The 16,411-nt window shown below is 45.6% G+C and overlaps 1 protein-coding gene across 2 annotated transcripts in view; it reads left to right on the forward strand.

Annotated features, from left to right (window-relative positions):
• FEZ2 (fasciculation and elongation protein zeta 2) overlaps window positions 1–16,411 on the forward strand; it is a 248,001-nt gene that overhangs the window by 221,885 nt on the left and 9,705 nt on the right. For both annotated transcript variants that reach the window (XM_033936550.1, XM_033936551.1), the window contains one exon: window positions 5,899–5,964. In XM_033936550.1, the coding sequence (XP_033792441.1) occupies window positions 5,899–5,964 (66 nt within the window). The remainder of the gene's footprint in view (window positions 1–5,898; window positions 5,965–16,411) is intronic.

A 16,411-nucleotide genomic window follows, 5' to 3' on the forward strand; every position in this document is an offset into this window, starting at 1 on the left:
TTCAACACAGTGTTCTCCTTCTCTAAAGCATCGCTCTTCAAGACACCATTCGCCTTCTCCAAGGCATGAACATCAGAAATACCTTAACTATTCTCTGAGTGAAAAAAAATTTCATCCCTATTGGTTTTAAATGTATTTCCCTGTAACTTCAAGTGTCCCCTAGACTTTGTGAGTGAAAAATTGATCCACTTATACCCGTTCTACTCCACTCAGGATTTTGTATACTTCAATTATATCTCCCCTCAGCCGTTTCTTTTCCAAGCTGAAGAGCCCTAACCGTTTTAGTCTTTCCTCATATGAGAGGAGTTCCATCCCCTTTATCATCGTGGTTGCTCTTCTTTGAACCTTTTCTAGTGCAACTATATCTTTCTTGAGATAAGGAGACCAGAATTGAACGCAATACTCCAGATGAGGTCGCACCATGGAGCAATACAGGGTCATTATAACATTCTTAGTCTTGTTGACCATCCCTTTTTTTAATAATTCCTAGCATCCTGTTTGCTTTTTTGGCCGCTGCCGCACATTGGGTGGAAGGTTTCATCGTATTGTCTACGATGAAACCCAGATCCTTTTCTTAGTCTTGATTCTACTCATGATGTCTCTCCTTCTACTACAGAAGCTTACGATTCTCATGCAGAGCATTCTCCTCGCACCACTTCTCACAGAGAGCCATCTCCTTCTGAGCCAGTCTCATTTACACACTTTATCAGGCAAATGAGTAAAGACATGGCTGTTAAGTTGGAAGCAGATTCCAAGTATTCAGAGGAATTTATAGAGACTATGGACTACAAACATCCTCCTAAAGAATTTATTAAACTTCCTTTACATGGCATCTTAAAGGAAACTCTCCGTAAGAATTGAGAGTCTCCTTATTCCTTTCAGGCTGCTCCTAGGAAGCTTGATTCTCAATACAAAATCATTCCCATTCCTGGTTTTGATAAACCTCAGGTTTCACATCAATCTCTCATGGTTGAATCCACTCTCAAAAAATATGCTCCTTCTAAAATCTCAGACTGCTCCTTCTAAAGTCTCAGACCTCTGCTACTCCTAAGTCAAAATCAGCCTTTTTGACCATTTAATAGAGAGAATATCTTCAATCAGTGTAACTTTGCCTCTTCCTCTCCCCATTGGAGGTCATCTTCAGCATTACCATCTTCGTTGACATTTAATCACCTCCGACCTCTGGGTTCTCAATATCATTCAAGAAGGTTATTCTCTTCATTTTCTCAACATTACTGCAAATCATCCTTCAAGAGAGTTTCCTTCCAACCCGCTACAGTCCTCTCTTCTTTTCCAGGAAGTAGAATCTCTGCTCATTCTCATTGCCATCGAGAAGGTTCCTTTGGACCAGCAGAACATGGGGTTTTATTCCCGATATTGCCTTGTTCCAAAGAAGACGGGAGGTCTTTGGCCGATATTGGACCTAAGAGCTCTCAACAAATTTCTTGTCACAGAAAAGTTTTGGATACTGTCTCTGGGAGCATGAAGCACGATGCTGTCATTTTGAGTGTGTCGGTTTTACATAGAGATCTTTTGTTTTAATCCACAAATTCAATTTTAGGATCAGTAGGGATCACTGAAGAAGACAATTGTGTTGAAACATGGGCAGTGTAGGGTCCATATGTTTCTAGAGGTTCCAGCCCTATATATATTTATGTGGATTAATTGTTTGCCCTAATAAAGCCATCAACTTGGACATTGATTCTCCACAAGTTTTTTGGTTTCTCTGGTATCGCTGTACCACCTGCTGGATCATAACAATTGGTTATGCTCTCTGGATCTCAAGGAGGCTTACACTCACATTCCCATTCACCCAGCCTCTCGCAAGTTTATCAGATTTCGGGTGGGAAATCATCATTACCAATTTGGGGAAGTTGATTTTGAATCCCAAATGTTTCAGGAACAATATAGTCTGTTGAGTCACTATAATAACACCCTGAGATGAAGGGTCCTTGATGAGGCAGTCATGTAGATAGGGAAAGACTTGAAAACCGTGAGTCCGCAAGGCTGCTTCCACTACCACCAGGCACTTGGCGAAAACTGAGAGATGATGCGAGACCGAAAGGCAGAACATTGTATTAACATAGAAACATAGAAATGTTTCTATATTTCTATGTTAATACAATGTTCTGCCTTTCGGTCTCGCATCATCTCTCAGAGTTTTCGCCAAGTGCCTGGTGGTAGTGGCAGGAGCCTTGCAGACTCACGGTTTTCAAGTCTTTCCCTATCTACATGATTGCCTCATCAAGGACCCTTCATCTCAGGGTGTTATTATAGTGACTCAACAGACTATATTGTTCCTGCAACATTTGAGATTCAAAATCAACTTCCCCAAATCTCAGCAGCCTTCTCAGACTCTTCAGTTCCTAGATACTGTTCAACACAGGGTGTTTCTTCCTCAACAGTGTCAAGACGCTTTGATACAAATTTGCCATCAAGTGACCTATCTTCACTCACTCTCAGCGAGGCACATGATGGTTCTTCTAGGTCACATGGCCTCTACAGTTCACATGACTCCTTTTGCCAGACTTCACCTATGGATCCCTCAGTGGTCACAGGCTCTTGACCCGCTTTCCCAGCATATTACAGTAACATCTTCTCTACAACAATCTCTTCAGTGGTGGTTGCTGTTTCAAATGCCTCCTCATCTGAAGGTTCTCATAATAGATTCATCAACTTATGCTTGGGGAGCTCATCTGGATGGTCTCCGCACTCAAGGTCTTTGGTCTCTCTCAGATCGTCGCCATTGCATAAATCTATTGGAACTCAGAGTGATTTTCAATGCTATCAAGGCTTTTCAACATTTTCTTCAAAATCAGATCATTCTCATCCGTACAGACAATCAAGTAGCCATGTACTACGTGAACAAACAGGGAGGAACAGGATCTCTTCTCTTCTGCCAAGAAGCTCAAAAGATTTGAAATTAGGCAATTCTTCACAACATCTTCCTGAAGGCTGTCTATATTCAAGAGGAGCAAAATTAATTAGCCGACAAATTAAGTCACATTCTTCAACCTCATGAATGGACGCTGAACTCAGCAGTTCTCCATCAAATTTTTTCTCAATGGGGAACCTCTCAGGTAGACCTTTTTGCATCTTCCCACAACAACAAGCTGCCCCAGTTTTATTCTAGACTCTCCTCTCCTCATCGCCTGGAGGCAGATGCTTTTCTCCTGGACTGGACAAACAAGTTCCTTTTATGCATTCCCTCCATTTCCACTTATTCTCAAAATGCTTGTCAAACTCAAACAGGAATCTGTCACCATGATTCTGATAGCTCCTCGGTGGCCCAAACAACCTTGGTTCTCCCTTCTACTTCAATTCAGCATCAATTTTTCCATCTCTTTTTACACAGAATCACGGTTATCATCTTCATCCCATCCTGCAGACTTTGCACCCGATAGCTTGGTATCTTTCAGGCTGACTTCATCTGACCTTCAGTTTTTTCAATTTGTCAGAGACATCTTGGATGCTTCCAGAAAACCAGCCACAAGACAATGTTATACTAAAAAATGGATTTAGTTTTCTACTTGGTATAATCTTTATCATCATGAACCACAATCCACCTCCATGTCTTCAATTCTAGATTATCTTCTCCATTTATCTCAGTCTGGCCTCAAATCCACTTCCATTAGAGTCCATCTTAGTGCAATTGCTGCTTTTCATAAACCATTGGATGGAAAACCTCTCACTGTTCACCCTGTGGTTTCCAGATTTATGAAAGATCTATTCAATGTCAAACCACCTCTCAAACCACCTCCAGTAGTTTGGGATCTTAACGTTGTACTTGCTGAGCTGATGAAACCTGCATTTGAACCAATGTCTACGGCTCATCTTAAATACCTTACCTGGAAAGTAGTTTTTCTCATTTCTCTGACTTATACTTGTAGTCAGTGAACTTCAAGCTTTGTTAGTGGATCCACTCATCCAAAACTCTTACCGAAAGTGGGCACAATCCACAATCCATTGTGCTTCCAGTGTTTTTTCCCAAGCCTCATTCCTATTCTGGGGAAGCAGCTCTTCACATTTAGGACTGCAAACGAGCCTTGGCCTACTATTTGCAAAGAACTAAACCACACAGATCGTTTCCTCAACTTTTTATCACCTAACAAGTTGGGGCAGCCTGTTTCTAAAAGAACAATTTCTAACTGGTTGGCTGCTTGCATCTCGTTTTGTTATGTTCAGGCTGGGCTGCAACTGGAGGGTCGTGTCATAACCCACAAGGTTAGAGCTATGTCAGCTTTAGTAGCTTTTCTCCACTGTACTCCCATTGATGAAATCTGCAAAGCTGCCACTTGGTCCTCGGTTCATTCGTTTACCTCTCATTGCTGGGCTTTTTCCAACTATTCCAAAGACACTGGAAATCTTGGCTAATTTTAAAAATGTCAAGTTCTGCTTCCCCCACCGACTCCCACTGTACTTCCCTTTTAATTTTTGTAAACCATGTCGCGCTCTATATTTATAGAGAAGATGCGGTATATAAGCTTAAGGTTTATTTGGACCAACTGCTTGTCTACTGACCTGCCGACTTATAGTCAGTGGAGGTCTATGATGATCGTCCATGCTTCCTTGGAGCGCTGGCAGTTTGGGGACCTGGACACTATGGGAGGCCGTCGTTTCGGTTTAATTTGGGAACATTTTTGGATGGATCTCAATCCACATGCTTGCAGCAGATTGTTGAATATTTGCAGTTGACTGTTTTTCTTTTTGTGCTCAATATTGTTTCATGGGTGGGGAGGAGGGATGTACTTTGGTGTGTGTATAAAAGAAAATTGTTGTATTTTGTTTGTCACACTTTCTTGTACTTTTCTATTCAATAAATACATTTACACATAAGCTTAAGGTTTAGTTTAGATTAGAATATCTGCCTGCTGTCCCTGGATAACACCTGTTATGGTAACTAACTATGCTTTTTGGTTATTTGAGAGTTAATGTAAAAATAGTTGTCTCCCCACCTCACTCTTATCAACCTCCACCCCCACTTGTAAGTCCAGCATCATCTTCCCATCTTTCTTGGTCACTTTCTCCCCCCCCCCCCCCATATCTCTTCCACTTTCTGTTCCCCTTTCTTTCCCCCACTCCTTCCCTTCCTTACCTGGAGCAGTAGAGCCGGTCCTGACAACCCTCCTCCCTCCCTCACCCAACGATATAGTGGCAACTGGGGAGTAGAGGAGGCGCTGGTAAACAGGCAGCTTCTGGCCAGCCCCAGCAGGACCTTTCCTGTGCCGTGGCAGAAGTAACGTGGCAGAGGAAATGCCTTACCAGGGCTGGCCAGAAACTGCCTGTTTACCAGTGCGTCCTCTGCTCGCCGGCTACTGCTACATCGTCGGGTGAGTGAAGGAAGATGGGGGTTGTCAGGACCTACTCTGGTGCTTCGGGAATGGAGGGAGATTGGTGGCTGCCGCAATGTTTTGGGAGCTGGAGGGAAGGAGATTTGCGGCTGCTGCAGCTGATGTCTCTGGGGCTGGAGGGAGGTAGGGGAGGTTAATGGGTCAGGAGCACTACTTTGGATGCTGTCTTTGGAGCACAAGAGACATTTTTTTTGTTGTTGACAATTTTTTTTGCCGGTTGGTTGAAAGTGCTGGTTAATTGAATGCCAGTTAGCTGAGATTCTTCTGTAATATCTTTTCAGACTGCATTCTTATGTATGGTAAGGTCTTTGTGCATAGCATGTGAAAGAAAGCTGTAACATGCATTGTAGTTGTTTTTACAGGTTCCTCAGATTGAAGCAAAGAAATGTCTTATCTTGGATCAGCATATTGAACAAGAATGGTTGAAAGATTTATTTGTCTGAAGATTTTTGCACTGCTGTTTCTGACCTAGATGTCTGTAATTTAATTATATTTAATTTTTAAATATTATTGACAGAATGGCCTTTATTCTTTTTTTTCATTCTAGTTCTTCATGCAATGAAAGAGGACAGTGAGAAAGTGCCAACTTTGTTAACAGACTACATTTTAAAGGGTATGTTGCAATGTTAGCACATACATTGATGCATGTGGAGGATTTATATTGAAATGGCAGTGTTATTTATAGACACACTCAAGCAGTTTTGTTTTTTTAAGCAGTTTTGTTTTTTTAGTTCTGCTAGGGTCTGAGTTTTTTGTTGACGCTGAATATCCTTGTAGTATTCAGAAACCTATCTTTTCATCCTTGCTGATTAGCCATCAGGTGTTTTGAATTTCTTCATGGAGTAAGAGGCGTGACTTCAAACTGGAAAAATCATAGATGTATACTGGTGGCTGTATATACCATATGTACTCGAATATAGGATGAGAGTTTTGGGCCAAAATCACCCGATGACCACCTGACACCCTCCCGGACTTGCTGCAAGCCTGCTGTTATTCCGGGACAGGAGGAATCCCTCCCGTCCCAGCCGATACAAACAATTTTTTACACCTCCCCTGCATTCCTTTTCCCTGGTAGTCCAGCGATGTATTGGCAGGAGGAGCAATCTTTCTACACTCGAGCCCCTCATGATCTCGCAGCCAGTGGCATACCCAGGCCGGCAGGCAGGAGCAAACTTTTCGAGCTCCCGCCCAACCCTGCGCCACTCCCTGAATGGCTGCAGCCAGTTCTTGTAGGACTCACGAGAACTTGCAGCAGCCATTCAGGGAGCGGTGCAGGGCCGGGCGGGAGCTCAAAAAGCTTGCTCCTGCCTGCCGGCCCAGGTGTGCTGCTGGCAGGAGGAGCTCGAGCGCGGAAAGCTCACTCCTCCTGCCCATACACCACTGGACCACTAGGGAAAATGTACGAGGGGGAGGGGTAAAAAATTGTATTGGCTGGGAAGGAAGATGGGAGGGATCCCTCCTGTCTCGGCCTACTACTACACAACTAGAGGGGGAAGACGGTATAGGGAAGGAAGGAAGGTGGGACAGAGTGCAGAGCCTGGCAGGGAAGGGGGCTGAGTTCAAAACCTCGTAGGGCAGGAAGTGAGGGGGGCTGGATTCAGAGCCTGGCAGGTAAGGGGGCTGAGTTCAGAGCCTGGCAGGGGAGGGGACACTAGGTGCAGATCCTGGCAGGGCATGGCACTTGAATATTAAGCCTCTGTCTTATTTTCGAATCCACCATTTTTCCTCCTTTTTGGAGGAAAAATGGGGGTCTTGACTTATATTCAAGTATATTCAGTACATCTGAATTCACAAAAATGTTCATTTGAAATATGTTCTGTTACTTTTGCAAAATTTGAAAAATGAAAGAAGCTATATTCCCTAGCTAGAAGATACAGAGCTCTTTTAATAAACTGTTTTCTATTCTGCCTTTACCTATTCAGTTCAAGGTCTGATTACATTACAAGAGGTTGGGTCAGTTAGCCAGAAAGTTACAATGGACAGATTGATGTGGAAATTCAATAGGGTTGCTAGTACAGGTAGATAAGTATAACTATTAATACAGTTAGCTCATGGTTTCAACTATATAGTTACATGTTGGTGGTACATTGTTGATGGTTTGTTTTGTTCCAGGAGTTGCATTAGACAGTTTAGAAATGTGCTTTTACAATGAGTCAATCCATGTCAAGTGGTCTAGGCCTCCCCACCTGATTATCTCAGAAGTTGATGAAATTTTTAGTGGAAGTACAATAGGACATGCAAAGAATATGTACAGAATCTTTGAGCAGGCTCTCAACTTCTTCCAGTGTTACGGGCCTCATTATTGGAGCCATTTTTTCATTCCATGGAAGATAGTGCCAAAATGTCAACTTTGGGTTGAGGTTGTGGAAAGGATAGTTGCTCAACCAAGCTAACAGTCATATTTGTAGTACAACTGTTTCTGCTGAATCCAAATATACACTCAGATAATTGGTGCATGCTTTGGTGTATCACTGGGAGAATGAAAAAGCATGTTATGGAATGCACAGGCAAATATTTGACACAACATGGCTCCTGAACAGAAAGCACAATAGGGCTCAGATTTTAGGAACTGGAAGAGATTGCGGCTAGATACTGCCCAGTAAACCTTTAGGCACATTGCGCTTTTCTTTTCTGAGATAAATCTTTATTAAGATTGATGATAAAAATTTTATGCAAATTTTTAGCTGTATTTAATGTCATATATCACAACTTTACATCTCCTCTTTTCTTGCACTATCTGAAAGAGCAATTGTTTGGCTACAAAATTTACTAAGCCATATTTTTTTTACCCACTTAAAATAGGCCTGAAAGTACACCAAGGTTTCAACCTGTGTTTAATGTTAAAATATTTAGGAGATGTAGACAGGCACTGGAATAGAGAAACTTTGAATTGGAAATTTGTGGCTTTCTAATAACTGTAAATTTTTATTTTATTTTTTTTAATCTTTATTCATTTTTAAAACTCACAATAAGTGTAACATAAAATACAATCATTTTATATTTTAACATCACTTAGTATATCATCAAATTCTAACTCGCAAGAAATATCCCCCCTCCCTTATACCCAACAATTATTCATAAGCAAAAGAAATCATAAAATATTCCCACCTCTCCACCCCACCCTGGACAAGTATGAACAAATTAATATTTATTCTTTGCAGTAATTTCAATCTTTACAGTATCTTGTTAATGGCTCCCAAATAACCTGAAATTTCTTAAAATTTCCCTGCTGCAAGACAATTATCCTTTCCATTTTAAATATGTGACACAAAGAATTCCACCAAAAGCTATAATTCAACCTATCCCAATTTTTCCAATTATTCATAATCTGTTGTATAGCAACCCCTGCCATAATGAGTAGAAGCTTATTATTATCTAATATAATAAAACGCTAGGCCGCGCATGCGCAGTCCTATCGCATGAGTCCGTTTTCCATGAGATGTACAGCATCTCAGGAGTGCAAATGCGCCCGAAACACTCTCTCTCTCCTCCCCCGAGACGGATGTCGGACACGGCGGCTGTCGGCCCGTGCTGTTTTTTGATCTGCCCTGATCCTTGCCTGAAGTCCGTTCTCCTCCCCCGAGGCTGATGTCGGACGCAGCGGCTGTCTCCCCCAAGGCGGATAGTTGCTGGGCTCCTCGGTGGGAGCGCTGAGTGGCCGCGATCCCTCTACTCCCAGACCCCCCCCCCCCGGATGAACAGAGATCAATTTGCCGCCATTTTGAAGATCGTTCTGCCCTGCTCCTTGCCTTACTATATTTTTAAGTTGAAAGACGAGGCAGCGGTTCCTCTCAGGATTCCCACCTGCGTCGGAAGTCCAATGCAGTCGGGAATCTTGAGAGGAGCCGCCGCCGCCGTGTCTTTCAACTTAAAAATATACTAAGGCAAGGAGCAGGGCAGAACGATCTTCAAAATGGCGGCAAATTGATCTCTGTTCATCCGGGGGGGGGGGGGGGGGGTCTGGGAGTAGAGGGATCGCGGCCACTCAGCGCTCCCACCGAGGAGCCCAGCAACTATCCGCTGTCATTTGCCGCCCCCCCTCTTCCCTTACCGCGGGCCCGACTGCCGATTTAAGCAGCTTGTCCAGCAGTCTTCATACGCTGCTTCGGGCCTTTCTACTGCCCTGATTTGCTCCGGACGTGCCAGAGTAAATCAGGCCAGTAGAAGGACCCGAAGCAGCGTGTGAAGACTGCAGCATACGCTGCTTGAATCGCCATGTGTAGTCGGGCCCGCGGGAAGGGAAGGGGGGGCGGCAAAGGACTAGGGCCCGCGTTTGTAGTCGCGACTGTGGGAAGGGAAAGAGGGTAGAGGAAATGCTAATGCAGGCACAGGGAACTGGTGTGGGGGGAGGGAAATGGAAGGGGGAGGGAATGCAGCTTTGCACAGAGGGAGGAAGGGAGACAGAAAGACAAGAAGAAAGACATAGGGGCAGGTGCACAGGAAAATGGTGTGGGGGGAGGGAATGCTGCTTTGGACAGACAGACAGAGGGAGGAAGGGACACAGAAAGACAAGAAGAAAGACACAGGGGCAGGTGCGGGACAGCGGGAGTCGCATCAGGAGGGGTGCGGGATGCCGCAGAGGGAACTTTTCCAATGGGTGCAACTGGGCGGCTGTCGGGAGCCTATGATCAGGGGCAGAGCAAGGTAAGTGTATCATAGGGATAAGAAGGAGGAGGGGGGGAGAAAAAGGAAGGGACGCCTACTGCTGGACAGGGGGAGAAGGAAAAAGGTGCTGATGGACAGGGGTGGTGAAGAAAAAGGAACAGAGGCCTAATGTTGGACAGGGGGAGAAGGAAGGTGCTGCTGGACAGGGGGGAGGTAAAACAAAGGGAGAAGGGCTGCTGATGCATAAGGAGACCTGTGAAGGGGTGGTGGTGGACACAGGGGAGGTAAAAGGAAGGGAGAATGGACAGGGGGAGCAGGCAAGGGGTGGTGATGGACAGCCAATGAAAAAGAAAGAAAGAAAGCAGCTAAGGAGAGATAGAGAGATAGAGAAAGAAATAAAGAGACACACAACATATATTCTAGCACCCGTTAATGTAACGGGCTATAAGACTAGTTGGAGGATATTTGGCTTTTAGCCCTCATTGACATGCCAAACAATACGGTGTCATAGGATAAAGCCACCGGATTATCTAACAAACTATTTATTTGACCCCATATTGATTTCCAAAAAGCAAGTATCAATGGAGAATAGAATAACAAATGATCTAATGTCCCAGCTTCATGACAGTGCCAGCATCTATTAGATTTAGAGCTATCTAACTTCTGTAAACGAACCGGGGTCCAAAATGCTCTATGTAACAGAAAAAACCAAGTTTGTCTCATAGATGCAGACACTGTACATCTCATCCTCCAAGCCCAAATACGTTGCCATTGAGATGCAGTAATTTGATGCTTGATCTCAATGCTCCAAATGTCCTGAAGACCAGTCTTTGGTTTCTTATTTAAAAAATCCAGATATTAATTTATACCACTGAGCGGCCTGATGTCCCAGGAAGTCCACCTGAAAGCATAAAAGCGGCAAACTATACTGATTACTGAGATTTTTCCATTCAGGGAACCCAACCTGAATGGCCTGCTTCAACTGCAACCATCTATAATTTTGTAATTTATTAAGACCAAATTTGTGATCAATGATATGATTTCTGGGACTTCTGTTTTGCTGCCATGAGTTTTGGGATTCATTTTTGTAATTGGCGGAGCTGACTTCTCGCAGGGTCCTCCGCTGGTGCTTTTTCTCTCCTCCTGCCTTGTACGGAGCTGCCTTTGATGGTGGCGATGTCTTCGGGGGCAGCAGATGACTGCCGAGGGCTCCCGGAAGCTGTAAAGTTATGTGGGGCTTCCTGCCTGTGGTTTTGTTGCGCCGTGTCATGGCTCTGGCGCTGCCACTGGTGCTGGTTTGGATATGAGGATCTTAGGCCGGCTTCTGGTGGAGGGGGGTGCCTGGTCACTTGAGTTTATGGGAACAGGGCGGAGTTCCGGTTGGCCCTGCAGCAGGACAGTGACTAGTACATCCATTTTGGGAGCCGGCTCGGCAGTCGGCGTGGGAGGTCCGGGGAGAGCACGGCCTCTCAAATTTCATCCTAGTGCTAGTGATATGACTTCTCCTCGGGGTGCCCTGAGGGGCAGGGGGCCTACTTGTATCGGTCACTCACGGGTCTCTTGAAGCGATGATGAGGGAGATGTCAGCTTCCCCCCTCACAGAGCACAAGGAGCCTTGGTTTATGCGCCTCAATCTCAATTGGATAAATTGGGATAGGCTGAATTATAGCTATTGGTGGAGCTCTTTGTGTCACATTTTCAAAATGGAAAGGATAATTGCCGTGCAGCAAGGAAATTTTAAGAAATTTCAGGTTATTTGGGAGCCATTAACAAGATACTGTAAAGATTGAAAGTATTGCAAAGAACATTAATTCCCTTTTGTTCATACACGTCTAGGGTGGGGTGGGAGGGTGGGAATATTTTATGATTTCTTCGGCTTATGATTAATTGTTGGATATAAGGGAGGGGAGATATTGGATAAGAGCTATAATTTGATGATATTAATAAGTAATGTTAAAGTATAAAATGATTATATTTTGTGTTATACTTATTGTGAGTTTAAAAAAATGAATAAAGATTTATATAAAAAAAAAAAAGACTGAATTTGTGTTGCAATTGTAAAAAATCAAGCAGCTTACCATATGAAATAACATCTTCCAAAGTACGTATACTCACCTTCAACCAGTTCTTCCAGATAACCTTAAATCTGCCAATTTGAATCTTGGAGTTCAGCCATAGGAGTTCAGCCATAGGGTCTGATGAGCTGATTTATGAACTGAAATAAGTGTTAAATTATTCACACATTTTAAGGTTTTCTATGTATCTACTAGGATTCTATTATCCTTATATAGTCCAGGCATCTTAATACTTAACACATGACTCAACCTCAATGGTGACATGAGTTGTCATTCCAACCATAACCAGTCTGGGAGATTTTCCATGAGCTCAGGGAGGATAATATAGGCTGACGCATAATATAGGCTTGATGGTACCTATAAAAGTTGGGAAAATTTACCCCCACCGTCCGCAATTGGTTTTTGTAGAGATATCATGGCAATTCTTGCTGCTTTCCCCAGCCAAAAAAATTTTGTCAGAATACTATTTCATTTCTTATAAAAGGACCCCTGAAAAAACAACGGTAACATTCCCATTTGGTAACAAACAGGCAGAATCATCATCTTAACTGTTTGGACTCTCCCCCACCAAGACAGATGTAATGGGTTCCAATGTTCACACATTTCTGTGACCTTCAGCAATAAAGATTTTTTCATTTACTTTCATAGTTTCTTCTATGGTACTTTTTATCCAAATACCTAAATATTTTATACCCTCTTCTTTCTAAAGAAAGGGGAATAATCAAATATCAAATAATCCTTTTGCACAATATATATTTAATGGAAGAACCTCTGATTTACTCCAGTTTATTTTGTAACCAGAGAATTTTCCAAATCTATCAAACAGATCCAGTTAATGCAGAATGGTGGTTTCAGGATTCCTCAAATGAAGCAATATGTCATCTGCATAAGCAGAGACCTTGTATTCCCGACCTGCATAAGGAATACCTTGTATCTCCTTTGCCTGCTGAATAACCAATAACAAGGGTTCCAATACAATGTCAAAAAGCAAAGGAGATAACGTACACCCTTGTCTTACTCCCCTTCGCAAACAAAAACGTTCAGAAAAATTATTATTCCTAAGACCCTTAAATTATTTCTTTGAGAATAATTTTCATAGGACTCCACCTGCTTCTCTAGTTCTCTTAGTGTAGTGTAGAATAAATTATACTTTCTGATGGGTGAATGTGTGTACTATATACAAATATGAAAGAATTAATGCGGAGTGTTTGTCTTACTTTTTTCTTGGTTTATTTATCTTTACACATCCATGGAGGGTGGGGGGTTGGGTGTTTGGGAGGAATTATTGATAATGATATTTATCCCAGGACAAGCAGGCAGGTATTCTCACTAGTGGGCGATGTCATCAGACAGAGCCCCGGTACGGACGTCTCACAAGCACGTGTTGCTTGTAGAAACTTAAAGTTTCTAGATGCCCGCACCGCGCATGCGCCGGTGCCTTCCTACCCGGAGATCCGGGCGTGTCTCCTCAGTTCTTTCTTTTCCGCGGAGCTGAGAAGTTCAACTTCTTCATGCGCTAGCTGAATTCAGTTAAATTTGCCTTCCTTGTCCGCGTTTTCGTTTTCGTTTCTTTTAATTACTTTAACAGTTCTTTTTCTTTTTCAAAAAAAAAAAAAAAAAAGGAGAAGATTATTTCCTCCGGCGGGTCGAACGGGCCGGCCACGTGGCTCAGGCCCACGGGCTTCGACCTCGCGGCAGAGATTTTCCGGCCTATGTCCCGGCCAATCACCGGTTTTAAAAAGTGCAGCAAGTGCCAACGCGCGATTTCACTCACGGACCCTCACTGGCGCTGTTTGCAGTGTTTGGGCCCTGACCACATCCCGAAATCGTGCGGGCCTTGCTCTATCCTTACGGCACGCTCTTTCAAGCGGCGTTGCCTATTGTGGGAATCGATGTTCAAGATGGACGCAGCTAAGGATCCCTCAGCCTCCACTTCATCTGATACCTCCCCGGTGCGGGCGAAACCGGCATCGACTCCTCCTGCATCGAGTGCGGTGAAACCGGCATCGCTCGCCCCGACACCATCCACGAGCTCGACGTCGGTGCCTGCCCCGGTCTCCTCGGTTCAGGTACCTCTTCCTTCCACAGTGCCACCAATGGTCATCAAAGTGCCGAAAGCTACTAAGCAGAAGCACTCGACCTCGAAGGAGCGCGATGCCCGTGCAGGAGGACCCCCTTTCGGTGCGGATCCCTCCCTATCGGCTTCGCTACGGTCCGTGCTGGAAGCTCAATTCGTTGAGCTCATGCAGACCATCGGACCCGGGCTCATCGCTGCCATACAGGGTGACCTCCCGGTACCGGTCCAAAGGGGCGGTCCGCCCCCTCCCCCTCCCCCACACCGTTCGACCTCGACAACCGACGAGGACGAACGAGGGAGGGCGGCGATACCCACGCGGCAAGCCTCGCTTACCGACATGCCGCCATTAGAACCCATTACGCCTCCGCGCCAACATGGGACCAGACCTTCGATCGATACTCGAAGCCCTGGGCATAGTCAGGAAGAGTTCCTCCGTACTCCTTACCAGACTTGGGTAGCATCGCAGGAACCCGCATCGCAAACCCAGTGGCGATCCACTGCTTCCAGCCCTATCCACTTGGGGACCTCGGGAGACCATGCGATGCACAGACGATCCCGATCCCCGTCCCGCCACCGAGACGGGCACCGATCGAGACACTCATCCTGGCACTCCTCACGCTATTCGGAAGTGTCACCGCAGAAAAAACTGCAACGTAGGGGATACTCCTCATCAGAGGCGTCCCCTCCGAGGGGCCCAGAGTACGAGGAGACACCGGTGCCCGATTCTCCTTGTCACTCCCCGATGTCCACGAACCTGGAGGCCTCCTCCTCCGCCAGCCCGTCCCACAGACCGACGCTGGCGGAACAATTGTCCTTCTCATCATTCCTCCGACAAATGGCGGATGATCTGGATGTGACCCTTGACACGGGCTCCCGATACTCCAAAGAGTATCTGGACACCATGCATTTACCTAACCCCCCAACGGAGTCGCTTCGGCTCCCCCTGCATAAATTGCTGGATCAGACCTTCATGCAGTGTTTCGAAACACCGTACTCCATACCGGCGATTCCCAGCAAACTCGATGCTCGATACCGCATCGTGCACCATAAAGGGTTCGAGGGCCCCCAACTCTCCCACCAATCCCTGCTGGTCGAGTCCTCCCTAAAACGCTCTCATCCCTCCCAGGTCTACGCCTCTGTACCGCCGGGCCGAGAGGGGAGAACGATGGACAAATTTGGTAGAAAATTCTACCAAAACTCCATGATGGCGTCACGGGTGCTAAACTACAACTTCTTTTTCTCTTCCTATTTGGAGTTCTTCTTGCCGGTGCTCCGCAAGTTCACTCCGTTCATAGACAACCAAGCTCGATTCGAGTTCGAGGAAGTGGTAGCCTCTCTCTCCCAATTACGCCTCCAGCTGATGCAATCCTCCTTCGATGCATTCGAACTCTCGGCACGCGCCGCCGCAAGCGCGGTAGCGATGCGTCGCCTGGCATGGCTCCGTACCATCGATATGGATCCCAACCTTCAGGACAGACTCGCCAACGTACCATGTGCTGGAGCTGACCTGTTCGATGAGTCTATCGAAACTGTTACCAAGAAGCTGTCGGATCATGAAAAATCCTTTCAATCCATCCTGCGGCCCAAACCCAAACCTCAACAGTCTCGACCTTCCAGGCCACCCCTGATTTACCAGCGGCGTTACATGCCCAGACAAACGCCTGCTGCGAGGCAGCCTGCGAAGAGACAACCTCCCCAGAAGTCTCAGCAAAAACCTCAGCCACCGGCCGTACCTAAGGCCCCCCAGCCCTTTTGACGCCCCCCCCGGGAGCATAACCTCGGCCTCTCCCATAGGGGGCCGCCTCCATCTTTTCTACCATCGATGGGAGGCCATAACTACGGACCTATGGGTCCTCACCATCATAAGAGAAGGATACTCTCTTCAATTCCACCGGGTCCCCCCGGACCATCCCCCAAGAGAGTATCCTTCAAGCTCGACGCAGACCGCCCTTCTTCTTCAGGAAGTCCAAACCTTACTCCAGCTTCGGGCTGTCGAGCCGGTCCCGTCAGACCAATTGAACCGAGGGTTTTACTCCCGGTACTTCCTCGTCCCGAAGAAAACGGGCGACCTGCGACCCATTTTAGACCTTCGGGCCCTCAACAAGTTCCTGGTCAAAGAGAAGTTTCGCATGCTGACTTTGGCTTCTCTATACCCCCTCCTCGAGCAGAACGACTGGTTATGCTCCCTGGATCTCAAGGAGGCCTACACTCACATCCCCATTCACCCGGCCTCCCGAAAGTTCCTCAGATTTCGGGTGGGAAATCTGCACCTACAGTATCGAGTGCTACCATTCGGCCTATCT

The sequence above is a fragment of the Geotrypetes seraphini genome, chromosome 3, assembly GCF_902459505.1.
Source record: "Geotrypetes seraphini chromosome 3, aGeoSer1.1, whole genome shotgun sequence".
Classification (NCBI taxonomy): Eukaryota; Metazoa; Chordata; class Amphibia; order Gymnophiona; family Dermophiidae; genus Geotrypetes; species Geotrypetes seraphini.